The 13,360-nt window shown below is 40.8% G+C and overlaps 1 protein-coding gene across 1 annotated transcript; it reads right to left on the reverse strand.

Moving 5' to 3' along the window:
* Positions 1-593: 593 nt before the first annotated feature.
* On the reverse strand, positions 594-1,190 carry KRTAP8-1 (keratin associated protein 8-1). The gene has a single exon (XM_014736490.3). It carries the CDS (start codon positions 1,122-1,124, stop codon positions 933-935), a length of 192 nt encoding a protein of 63 aa, XP_014591976.1. The 5' UTR covers positions 1,125-1,190; the 3' UTR covers positions 594-932.
* Between the last annotated feature and the right edge of the window lie 12,170 nt (positions 1,191-13,360).

Below are 13,360 nucleotides of genomic sequence, written 5' to 3' on the forward strand. Positions count from 1 at the left end.
CTCACTACCCGGTATTGATCCTACAAAGATTAAGAAGTTTTCCATTGTTGTTTCTAATCTGGTGCTTCTGAACTGTAAAGTAGACACCTTAGATGGTTTGATATAGGGCATTTATCCCCTCCCCTAAGACTCTCAGACTCCTAAAATACGTCTATAGCTATTCTATTGGCGCCCCAGAATCCTTATATAGGGGACACGGTATTTTCTTCTACAATCATTAGTCCCTGGGAAAGGGAGCACAATGGGTTTCATTTGCTCTAACATGAAAATAACTGAAAAAAGTCCCTCGAGGTTGGGTTTTCTCCAGGAGGGGCGGATGTGGTGAGATGAGGAGGGACACCAAGCAGTGAATGGTGCACCTTTGGCGCAAGGATTGAGGGTGGATGTCAGAATTCAGGCAAGGTTAACTAGGCTATTTTTTTTTTTCATCACAAGCAGCCACCTCTTGCCTGCCTCTAACACACGATCAAGGATAATTTGCTTTCTCGCTGCTTCTCACACCCACGACAGAAAAGTAAACCCACTTCCCTTCCCATTCAACGTAACAGAGAACATGTATCCACCAAGAAGGAAACTCCACACAGGCGAGAGGATTATGCTGGTTGAGACGAGTTTATTTAGAGTTTGACAGACACATCCACAACTTTAGCACGACAAGAGTCGTGAGCCTGGTGAAAAATTCAAAAGAAATACATGTTTGGGTGGCAAGTTTCTGAAAATGTCCCAACAAACATCATCCAGGGAAGGCAGCTGGTGGGGTGATCTGGTTTTTCATTTTCTTCTCTTGGAGCTCTGGTGCTAGGTCTGGAAAGCAGCGACTGGGAGGTTGATGAGCAAATGAGGACTAAAGAAGTAGATAAAGGAGGGACCTGGAGATGTGCCTGTCAGCCTTCAGGGGAGAGAAGATTCTATGCCTCGGGTATTACAGCAAATCAGTAGAGAGCAAATGGCCAGGATCTCCTGTAGCCGAAAGCCCCACAGCCATTGTAGCCATAGCCGAAGCCATAGCCCACGGGGGAGTAGGTGCTGCCGTAGCCACAGCCAACGCTGTACCCCAGAGGGTAGCCCCAACTGCCCCAGTAGGACCCTGGGAAGACGGCACCGGAGAAGCTGTTGTAGCACATGGTGTCAGGAGTGAAGGCCTAGGTAGCAGGAGAATGCGTTTCCTCAGTGTGATGGATTCCCTGGTCTCTGAACCCTCTTTATATACCCGGGCTACAGGGTGTGGTGAAAAACACGAGGCCCTCATTTTCATGCTTGACACCAATTTGCATCACAAAAAGCTCGTTAATTTGTTTTGCTCTTGCTTAAGGATGTCTTTACAGTTGTTTAAGAGAGCTCTCACATGAGAGAACGCAGGGACAGGATTCCTTCAAACCAACAGTGTGCCTTTACTAAAAAAGTATGGCAGTGACTTCAAAGCATCAGATCTTACAGACCCTAGACACAATTCTCTGTAAGCAGGCTTTATTCTAAGAAGATTCCAAGCTTGTTAACTGTTCCTTGTGCTCTATGAATTTCCACAACACACAGTTGGAATTCAATAAATATATCCTGTATAAATTAATAAATGAAATAAATACATAATGAGTCCATCTAAAAATCAAGGTATTTATTAGTATTCACTTTGATGCGGGGTCGGTGAGCCGAGGAGTCGAAAGAAAGATTTCTTGGACTCTCAAGATCTGGCAGTAGTGCTCTTTTATTTAGAGAATAGTGTAGCATGGGGACAGGACCCATGGGCAGTCAGAGCTTCTGCTGCTGCCTCTTCTGCTACCCCCGCTAGCATGGGGACAGGACCCATGGGCAGGCAGAGCTGGTGCATGGGGACAGGACCCACAGGCAGTCAGAGCTCCTGCTGCTGCCCCGAGTTGAGGGTTAGGGCTAATTTTATAAGGCATGGGTATGTGAGTCATCTCTTTACAAGACAAAGGAAAGAACATGGAAAAAAGTTAAAATGGTATCAGTGCAGGTGGGGTCTGGTCGTTGGGTGATCCCATGACTTTTAGACAAGAATCAAATCGGATTAAGCAAAGGTTAGAAAGGTTAGAAGCCACCACCCTAAATCAGTTACATGAGATTGCCAGACAGCAACCAGCTTAAGTTCTTGCCTTCCCCATTAAGAGTTTCTAGGGACAAGGTCATCTCTCTTCTTCCTGGTACAGAGAGGGAGGCACCTTTTACAGATAGAGATTTACCTTACAAATGTAAATGTGTCCCAAGAAGAGCAAGTTCCATTCCCCAGGGCCTCCTTCCCTCTCCCAGTTTATCGAAAGCAATGAGCCCAAAACAATCCCGAAGCCAAAGAGACACATCCTGGGGTGGCCAATTTCAGGTCCCTACAAGGTCATCCCCCCTTCCTTCACAAATGCAAATATCTCTCAAAGAGCAAGCAAATTCCAGTCCTCAGAGCCTGCTTCTCATCTGCAGTTTTAAAAGTAACCAGCCTAAAAATCCTCATCATAAACCGTTTTAAAATTAAGCAGCCTAAAAATCCTCATCAACTTGATTAAAGAATTCTCTTTTTCGGCAGTATTCAAGACAAATGCCGTCAGAAAGGGCTTTTCAGAAAGACTCCTTTTTGTCTCTATCCATAGAGACCCTGTTTAGAAAAGTGGTTAAGAATTTAATCTAACTATAGTCCCCACCTGAACTATATCTAACATCACATTTCTAGGCTACACTGCCTGAACTAATAATCTCGTAATTATTAAAAAATATGGAGTTTGTGTATTGATCCTAGAAATAAATTGTCAAACAAATATGATTTGTTGATCTGATATACTTTTTCAAGTCAACATTGAAAATAAAAACAAAGTAAAAGCAGAAAAAATGAATGGGAAATTTTATCCAAAATCTATAATTTTTTTTTCCATTTCAGCTAATAAAAGCAGATTATCTGGCAAATGTGATGATCTTGTGAAGGGCCAGGTGACAATATTAAATCAACATTATTTCACTTTGAGAATGCGCATGCACCCCAGGGTAGGGAAGAAAGGTCAGTCCTCTCTAAATGGAAATTTGGTCCTCAAAATGAATTAAAAGAGAGATGAGATTGATCAAAACTATCTCCAGTCATGCAAGATCTAATAAATTATTCCCAGATGTCTGCACTGAGATTCCCCAGAATGGCACTTATTAGAAAACTTACAGAAAGTACAGCGTGAGAGGATACATGGCATAGAAATAGAAAGACACCGAGCTACAAGAAATAATTCTTAGAAGACCATAGAATGGATATGCATTATATACTACCCCCCCAAAATTTTACTTCAGATCCTGGAAGTAGCTTGCCTCCCTGTTACCAGCACCAAAGATCTAAATTTCTGGGAGCACATGGAGATCACAGGTTGAATCCACAGGCGAGGTGAGACACTTGGAAAAATACAAAAGTGTACCAGCGTTCTAACCACTAATTGGTTAATTATAGCAGAGGTATTTTTGAAAATATACAGTGGTGCCCCATGATCCTTCTTTATGAACAAAGCTGTGTGGCCACCTAGGATGAGTCAGCATTTAAAATTCAAACACCTCCTGTGACTTATAGCTAAATCAGGCGAGGGAATTAAAATTCACTTTATTCCCCAAACATAAAGATACTGACCAGCAGATCCTTCCCTAAGAATCATGGAATTATTTATGTGATATTTCTACTATCGTCACATTGCTCTGCTTCATAAAGAAAAAACTAGTAAAGTTTGGAAAAAAGAAATTTTCAACCCAAAACGGCACTGTACAACAGAAAAGGAAAAAGATTTGAATTAATGCCGGAGTTCAGTGACGATGCTCTCTTAAGTGAGTCCATCCCCCACCTGCCTATGCAATCTGACAGGATGGCTGGCTTTGCCCCCATAGCACAATCAATACTCAGCTCTGCATCTGAGTAGTAATGATGAATAAAAATTAAAATATATCATCTTTTTAAAAACTTAAAGCCCTATTTACAGGAAACATCCTGAATTTTCTCTAGAAATTCTACAAAAAATCCTAACACAAGAACACTTCAGGGAAACACATTATTTATCAAGTCATTTAAAAACAAAATTAATGCTACATTGGGCTTTTGAAAGCTTTATTCTGATATAGGTTTATCAAGGGAGGGTCCAGGTTTTGTAGAGCCTGAAGTTTACACGATGTTGAGAAACCTCTTTGTGAAAAAGAATACAACATAAAAATATAAAATTAAGTACAAAAGTAAATATTTGTTAACATGCTAAATCACAAAAATTAAAGCACTCACAAATCACAAATATTGTAAAATTCTGAAAAAGTATTTTTACTACTAGACTGTCTGACATACTTCTATAATATTTTTACCGCAGACTAGCTTCCAGCTCCATCATTTCAAACTATTTTCTTCCTCGACTCTCATTCTGTGCTGTGTGCCACGGGACAAGTTCATACTGAGATATGACATTTGGTCCTGCACCTTCATGTCGCAAATTCTGGGCAAATTGGTGATAGAAAATTCCTGGAAGCCATCCCCATAAAAGGATGGCTAGATATAGCCTAATAAGACAGAAGTGACTGGAAACCACATAAATCTATCCCCTCCTACTCAAATTGAATGTATTTCCTACTCAACTTCTCCCTTGCCAGATCCCAAAAAGGTCCATGGCCTCCCCAATGCTCCCCAACACGAGAGCAAGTGTGATTAGCAGTGGTCTAAACCAAATGCAGTTAAAATGTCTTACTTTTGTGAGTTTCTCCAAAAAAAATAGGGTCATGTGACATGGAGGTTTAAGAAAGAAAAATACTACATTCTCACATATGAAATGACATAGCATTGGACTAATCATTGCCGGATATTTATTGGTTTGGATAAAGCTCATGACTCTTTTCTGTTTATAACAATCCTAAGATATTAATTAATAATTATTTGATTCTCCTTTCATGTTTCCCTGATTTCAGATCAGGTGTGACATGAATAAAGATAGGGAAAATTCTTGCTCTACAAAGGAGCAAGAAAGGTATTGTGTACAGATTTTAGAAATAGAGTTAATTCCAGCATGCACAAAAAGACAGTTGTCTTATAAGCTTCAAATATAGTTTCCAGCTTCAAAATACTATACTTCACTAGAAATGAGAGAGAAATTACAAGGGAATGATTTCAATGAGTTTTCTAATACACATCAATGTTTACTCTATAATACAGAAATTATCACCCATTCATCTTTTCAAACATTTATTTTTACACACATTTTTCGAGCATCTACTCTGTTCCAGGCATTTTGTTATGTGCTGAGAATCTAAAGATGAATGAGAAATTGTAATTAAATAGAAAATGATAAATAAATGAAAATACAATGTTATACGTTCTACCCTAGAAGTTCACACTGCCCTCTGTGAATTCCAGGGGTAAAGGAGAGTGTGGACAATCTTACCTGAAGGAGGAGTAGTGGCCAGGAAAGCTCCATCATGAAGGGATAGATGTTTGAGCTATGTCTTGAAAATGGGTATTTTACTAGCGAACATTAGTTAGGGAGATGGTGGGTTTAGAGGATATTCCAGAAAGAAGTGTTTTAAAGCAAAGTCTCAAAGGTAGTAAGTAGTACATTGCCTTCCAAGAGTCCTAGATGATTCAATGGGGCCATAGCCTTGGATGTAACAGAGAATTAATGGAAGATGGAGCTGGAAAGGTAGTCAGGGGGCGTATGAGACTGTATGTTCTGTGGCGGCAAAGGGAGCCACTCCTACACTAAGCTAGGGGTGGCATAACCAATTTCTCATGTTAGAAAGATCACTACTCTGACAGTGTGGAGGATGAATTAGAATTGAGAAACCCTGGAGGGATGAAGATCAGTTTTTAAATTGTATTCATTAGGAGTGCTTTTGGCTACAAGTAACAAAAGCCCCAGCTGAAAGTTGCTTAAACAAAGAGTTTATTTTTCCCAAATAATAGAAAATGAGAACATAGGCAATTCCAGGTTGCTTCAGGGCTTAACAATGTCAGGCTTCAGAGCTGGCTCTGCCATGATCTTCTCAATCGTCTCCTCATGGCTGCAAGATGGCTACAGCAGGTCCATCCTTCACATTCTTAGCCATCAACATCCAAAACCAGGAGGGGTAAAACAGGACTTCTCCCACAGATCCTTTTTATTGTCTATCTAGAAGGAATTCATTTCACATTTACCTTCCAGCGGATTTCCTTCAGGTCCCATTGTCCAGAGTTGAATAACATGTCATGGAAACTACAAGGAAAGCTAGAAAAGTGTGTATCTGAAATTTTCTGCCTGTATGGTGTGAAGCAGGCTCTGCCAGCATAGAAAGAGGGGGAGCAACAGTCGTTGGATTGATAGTCAACAGAGTTACACAAAAGCCATCACACTACTTAAGGTGGCACTATTAGCAAGTGGGTGAATTTAAGAATTATTAGGGAGGTAGATCTAGGAAGTGTGGGATAACAACCATCTGTCAGGATCATATCCCCACCAGGGATTTGGAGGCAAGACATCTATAGAAAACACTGTGAGAAGAAATGCCAAAGGCCAGTGTTTCCCCACCTTTTTCCCATTAGAGCACACACAGTACATCGCACATGTTTATGATATAGGGCAATAATCTGCCAAGACCCACTGAGAGGAGAGAGTCATCCCAGGACCTCTGGCGCCCCAGCTTCTGCCCAGATCCTGCTGGGGGTGAGAACAGCAAGAGCTCTGACACACCTAGAATTCAGTGCTGAGTCCCTCCCATAGGGAAGCTCTGCAAGGTATTTGGGACAATTAAAGAGAATAAAATAGCCAGTAGAGACAACCTCTAACCATTGCTCCGGAAGTATATAAAGAAAACCTTCATGCTTCCAGAATGTAAAGTTACCCCAAGGAAGATGCTTGCTTAGACCCTTGATTTAAAATCCTCCTAACTATTGCCTTTCGGTTACTACTGTCTGATCATCAGCTACTGTGACCCCCAAATTATGACTTCCTTTCAGTTAATTCACTAACTTGCATACAAAATTTAATTATTGTTGTCTCGGGCCTCAAATATTCAGAAATTGCATCTGGTTTTGGATGTGAATTAAGATTTACACCCAAGCCATGAGATGGTACCATTTGAATAATAAGAACTGACACCTGGGAGTTACCCCTGGCCACCCCCACATTTGCAAATCCAATCTGTCACCAAGGGCTGTCCATTTCGCCTTCTAAAAGTCTCTTGAATCCATTAATTTCTATCAATCGCCACTTCACTACCTCTGTTTGTTTCTTGTTGTTTCCTAATGCTACAAGTTACCACTAACTTGTTGAGTTAAAACAACACAACTTTATCATCTGACAGCTCCAGCAGTCACAAGTCTGAAATCAAGGTGTCGGCATGGCTGGTTCCTCTGCAGGCTCTGAGGAGAGAATTCACTTTCTAGCGTTTTTCAGCTTCTAGAAGTCACCTGCATTCTTCGTCAGGTGGCCACTTCCTCGCATCGTTGACTTTGAGGGCTCATTATTCAGCCTGCCACGCTACCCAGTTCAAGCTACCGACTTATGTCCTATATGGCTCCAGCAGCCTCAAAACCAATCAAGTGACATTTTCGCTCCTTACAATCTGTGTCCCACAGCCACAGTGTTTATAGAATGCAGATCTGGTTAGGATAGACACACACACACACACACACACATACCCAAATACACATACACAAACACACACAGGTTAAAAATATTTTAATAGCTTCCATTGCTTTGAGGGTAATTTTTAAAAAATCTTTAAACTGACCCAAAAAACCCCCAACTCAACCTCCTGCTTAAGCTCCACTGACAGTCTTTTCGTTCTTCAAATGTATCATGCCTCTCCTCTTCTCCAGCCTGGGCACCTGCTCTTTGCTCTGCATGAATTTCTCTTTCCTCCTCTCTCCTCATCAACTCCCATCAACCTTCAGAGATCAGCTCAATCGATTTCTTTGGGAGTCCTTTCCGCACCCACCCTCATTACCTAAAGCGCACCTATAGCATCATTGCAGGCCACTGTCTCCCTCATATTTGTAGCACTTTTCACAGTGGTCTTTTAACCTTTATTTGTGTGGTTGATATTTGCCTCACTAACACGCTTATTTCTAGGAGAACAAAACTGATAGCTTTAATCAGCCTTGATTTCTCGGTGCCTAGCTCACTCCTGGGTATAAACGTAATTTATTTTTAATAAGTGCCAATTGAATGAAGGAAGGAAAGAATATTCTAAACCTAATTTTGCCACTCACTTGCTGTGAAAATTTAAGCAAATCACTTTTCTGGGCCCCAAGTCATTCAACTGTAAAATGAGGTAAGTTGACTTTCTGAGACTCACTGTCTTAACTATTGCATGACTCCAACAACAAAATCACTGGGGAGCTGAGATTACAACTCTACCCTCTCTCATTGGAATTTAGTCAATTAAGCATGTGGCTAGAGGGGGCTTTTTTGCTCACTGTATTACACACTCCTGCTAAGACAAACATGAGCTCCCAGCTGCCATCACTTTAAAAAACAAAATGCAGTGTTGGAATCACAGAAGAGAAATGTTGAAGCCTCTACGAGAGGTTCCACAGCAACAGTTTCAAAAGTTTAGTCTGTGGAAGAATCTCCCAGGATACTTTCTTAAAATGCATATTTCTGAGCCCCATTCCTATAGATTCTGATTCACTGGGTCTGGGGTGGGGCCAAGGAACCTGCATTTTAAAGAAGCAGTTCAGGTGATGCCAATAAAAGCGGTGCTTTGGTCACACCTTAAGAAATTTGTAATGTTCTACGGTAATTTGTCTGAAAAGATGTCCTTTTTAACAAAACACACAACTTGAAGTGGGATGAAGTGTAAAATGGTGAAGGAGAAAAAAAAGACACCTTCCTATCTGGGCTTAATAACTAGAGTTGATGTGACGTATCATCCTGGGCAATTTGGGCAATGTCTAGAGACATTTCTGTTTGTCATGACTGGGGGATGCTGCCTAGCAGCTAATGAGCAGAGACCAGGGATGCTGCCAAACATCCTACAATGCACAGCGCAGCCCCCCGCCAGTACAACAAAAAACTATCCAGCTCAAAATGGCCATACAGCCAAGGTCAAAAATTGCCAGTCTGAAGTCAAGATCATATGCAGTCCAATATGATTGCCAGGCAACATACCCAAAAAGTATCACACAACAGGGCCAGAACTTGCTGACCAAGTCTTGGGGCTAACTTGAGACACAATTTCAATACCTTGCTTTCTCAGCGCTTTTGGGACTAAGCCAATTTGTGAGGCTACTTGGTTAATTATCAGAGCAAGCATCTAATTAATGAAACTTGCTATTTGATGTGGAACCCGTGTGGTTTTTTTTAAGAAATACCGTGATACCACAACAGTGCCTCAATGCATAATAAGCTCACTGACTCTTGTCAGGAGCACCTCTCATGCATTTTACAATCAATGTGAAAAGGTAACTCCAAGGCAGGTATGATTTTGATGCAAGCTTTTAGTCACTGGTGGGATATGAAGGTCATTTTTAGCATCTACCATCTGTTCTTGGTGACGCAAAATGGAGGAGCTAAAATCTTGTCCCGTGACACAAAGGAAGTGCGAGAGCTTGACTCTGGAAATGTGTATAAATTTAAAGCACGCTAGCCTGCAAGCTAAGTTAGTCGAAATGGTAAAGGCTAAGAGACTATGGCCTATTGTGCTACTTCAGTGCTAAGACAGACTCACTAATGAGTGGAGGCATAACCCTTCAAATTATTTACTTATTGGTTGCCCTTTGGAAGGCCTGAGGTCATGTCCTTCTGATGACCTTGAAAATAGTGTTTCGTATTGCTGACAAGCAACAAGTGTTGGTAAGCTCCATCTACTGAAGGTATCATTTCTTCAACGTTGTTGCTGATCAAAAGCTCAACATAAAAATAAATAACTTGAGGGGCTGACCTGGTGGTGTAGTGGTTAAGTTCGCACACTCTGCTTTGGTGGCCCAGGGTTGGCAGATTCGGATCCCGCATGAGGACCTACACCCCGCTCATCAAGCCATGCTGTGGCAGCATCCCACATATAAAATAAAGGAAGACTGGCAACAGATGTTAGTTCAGGGCCAATCGTCCTCACCAAAAATAAATAAATAAATACATACATAACTTGAAACTTAAAAATTAAGACCTGTGTCCCAAAGATTTCTTTACCTTAAAATATAAGGTTGTTCATTAGGAAAGTCTTGAAGATTCCGAAGTTGCAACCAAGTGTATTGGACATAGAAGTTTCCAAATGTAAATAATGAGGCATCCTTGTAAAGCAGGTTGCTAAAAGGGGAAGACGGCTGGAAACGGAAGAAAAACAATAGGACACTGTAGTGCGAATACCATTGTCAAAGATGAAATGTCAGAAGCCTCAGAGGCGAGTCACTGAAAAGGAATTGGTCTCTGCGAAATAATAGGGTTTTTCAGAGACAACTGTACTCAACACGTTCAGGAGTTTTGTAGAATATCCCAAGAGGTCTCTGCATGGCAAGCCCTAGAATCAAGAAAATATTTCCATTCATCTAAGAGAAAGCTCTCCCACTGCAATTTTAAGTGCTTTTCCTCCAGCCTCAACGAAAATGAAAAACATAACTATTTTTCTATAGATAGCAATAAAAAATAGAACAAAGTTACAGGAAAAATAATTTTTTTAAACTTTCCTTTTTTGCTGAAAATGTTAATGCCATTTCATCAACACTTTAAAAATCAACAGTGAGACGTAGCTTCCTCTCTACTTTGTTTGGGATAAGAATCAGCAGGACTGAACCAGTGCTCAAATTTCATGTGCACACAGACCACCTGAGAACCTCGTCAAAGTGCAGAGTCTATTTTAGTAGAGGCGGAGCCCCAAAGTCTGTATTTTGAACAAGCTCCCAGGTTACAGCAATGTTTCTTGTATGCTGACCATAGTTTAAGTAACAAGAGGTTAGGCTTTTTCTCTAAGATTTTAAATAATTATATTACTTCAGCAAATGTTTCTCAAGTATCTGGGATACAGCATTGGTGTACAGCATTGGGTAAAATATGGTGTTTGTCTTCAAGAAACTTACAAGGTACACGCTATAGTGAAAGAATCTGACCTGACAATTAACGATGGTGAGAAAACTGAACAGCAGCCCTGACAAGACTAGTGGTAAACCAGAGCACTCCCTACTTCCCATCCACCATCTCCAGAACATCAAATCAGATGAGGTCAGTCTGTGACAATGATGGAGTGAGGCAAAAACAAGACTACTCTATAATCATGTCTAAGAACAGATGAAAACAAGAACACTGTTCAAACCACAGAAATGACTAAACCTCTTCAGCGGTTGCTGCCTCTTTACCAATAACAACTTTAGCCTTGTTCTGCCTCCTAAATAAAAATTGTTCAAACGCCCAATCATAGAATTAGGCCTGCTTTCTTATAGAACCTGTGGGAGACAGACTGATGGTTCCTCAAAGATGTCACCGTTCTGATCTGGAACCTGTGAATATGTTCTATTACATGGGAGGAGGGAATTAAGTTTGCTAATCCACTGGTCTTGAGGTAGAGAGATTATCCTGGATTATCTGGGCGGGCCCAGTGTAATCAAAAAAATCCTTATAAGTCAAAGAGGAAGGCAGGAGGGTCAGAGTCCGAATCAGGGTGAGAGATTTGAAGATGCTATGCTACTGTTTTCAAAGATGGAGGAAGAGGAGCACAAACCAAGAAATTGGGGCAGCCTCTAGAATCTGGAAAAGCCGAGGAAACAGATTGCCCCTACAGCCTCCACAGTGACTGCAGGCCCACGTACACCTTGATTTGAGCTCGCTAAAACCCATTTTGAGCTTCTGACCTCCAAAACTGCAAGAAGAAATTTGTTTTGTTTTAGGCCACTAAGTTTGTAGAAATTTGTTACAGATAGTACCCAATCCAGAAGAGACCCCTACTTCCTTTAATTCTCTCCAAAATCAACTAATTCAAGCCCAAATCCTAGAACAGACCCCTCCTAACATCCTCTCATGGAGACATCCTGCAGTTTCTTATACTGCGTGACCGCCATTGTTGAAACAAGTTAATAAACCCAACTTTGTTCGACTACAAGTGTGTTCCTGGTGGTCTGGTTGGTGGGCTTCAACAGTGCAGTATAAAAACTAAACAGAGATGGGCTTTTAAACTGGAGCACGGGAAAATGCCTGGGGCAGAGGAAGGCTTTTTAAAAGATCTGTAGGAGTTCACTAGATGAAGAAGAGGGCAGAAGGGAGCAAAGAACTACGTAGGTCTCATCACAGGGGAAAAGGAAGCACATTAAGGAGAGGTGGGAAATGAGATTTGCGTTATTAGATTTGCATCTTGAGAGATGAATATGTCTGCTGTATGGAAGATGGATTGGATACTGGCTGGCAGACTAGATAGGCAGCTGGTGTAGTAATTCAGGCAAGAAATGATAAGGGTGTGAATTGCGGCAAAAATTAGGTATGAAGACCTGCCATTATTTCTTACAGATAATGAGGAGGGAAAGCTAAGGACTTGGTGTCAAGATAAAAAATGGAGCCTAATAATTATTCAAATTTACTTGGCAGGCTTGTGAAAATACTGGAGGGTCCTGATAATCTCAATTTGGGTCAAATCAGCAAAACACATAATGGATGCTCTGCCTGTGTTATCAGTGCTAGAACAATGGGCATGGAAGGAATCCGAAGACCTCAGTTTGATACCTTGGCTCAAGTGTCAGCTTTCCCACTTGGTGGATGTTTGCCCACTTGAGAAAATACTTGATTTCCATCAATTCCCTCGTGATACCTATCTCCCAAGACAATTATCAGAATCAAATAAAATTATATGGAAGTATTTTGTAAATTGTAAATCACTATGTAAATATAAGGTATAATTATTAACAGCTTAGGAGGTGACAGTAAGCAGGGAAATCTCTGGAAAAGAGTTCTACAATTTAAAAAGCGTTGTATAACTTGTTTTAGAGTGGAGGGATGGATTTGGAGTCAGATCCTTGGCTATATCTTGGCATTTTTCTTTGCAAAAGAATGATGCAGCCTCAAATTATTTAACTTTTCAATTTTTCTTCCCCCTTTAGTAATATGGTAGATAATGAAACTTACCTGAAAAACCTGCTATGTAAATAAACAGTGAAATTATCCATCGTTGTATCTATCACATAATTACTGCAGGAAAAAAGAGAAAAGCTGTTGTACTTAATCTCGTCTTGTATCTCTTTAAGGCATTTATATTTTTCAGGTTCAAGATGGCAGACTGACCACATAGATTTTTCTCCTCTTGGAACTTCCTCAGAACCCAATAAATTATAGTAAAAGAGTGAAAAAGGTGGAAGCCAACCATGACTGAGAGAATAGTAGGGACAAAATCAATGGAGGAGAGATTAACTGAATTTCTGAATGGTGAGAGGGAGATGGAGAGAAAACAGAAGGAGGAAGCCACA

This window comes from Equus caballus, chromosome 26 (assembly GCF_041296265.1).
Source record: "Equus caballus isolate H_3958 breed thoroughbred chromosome 26, TB-T2T, whole genome shotgun sequence".
Taxonomy (NCBI): domain Eukaryota; kingdom Metazoa; phylum Chordata; class Mammalia; order Perissodactyla; family Equidae; genus Equus; species Equus caballus.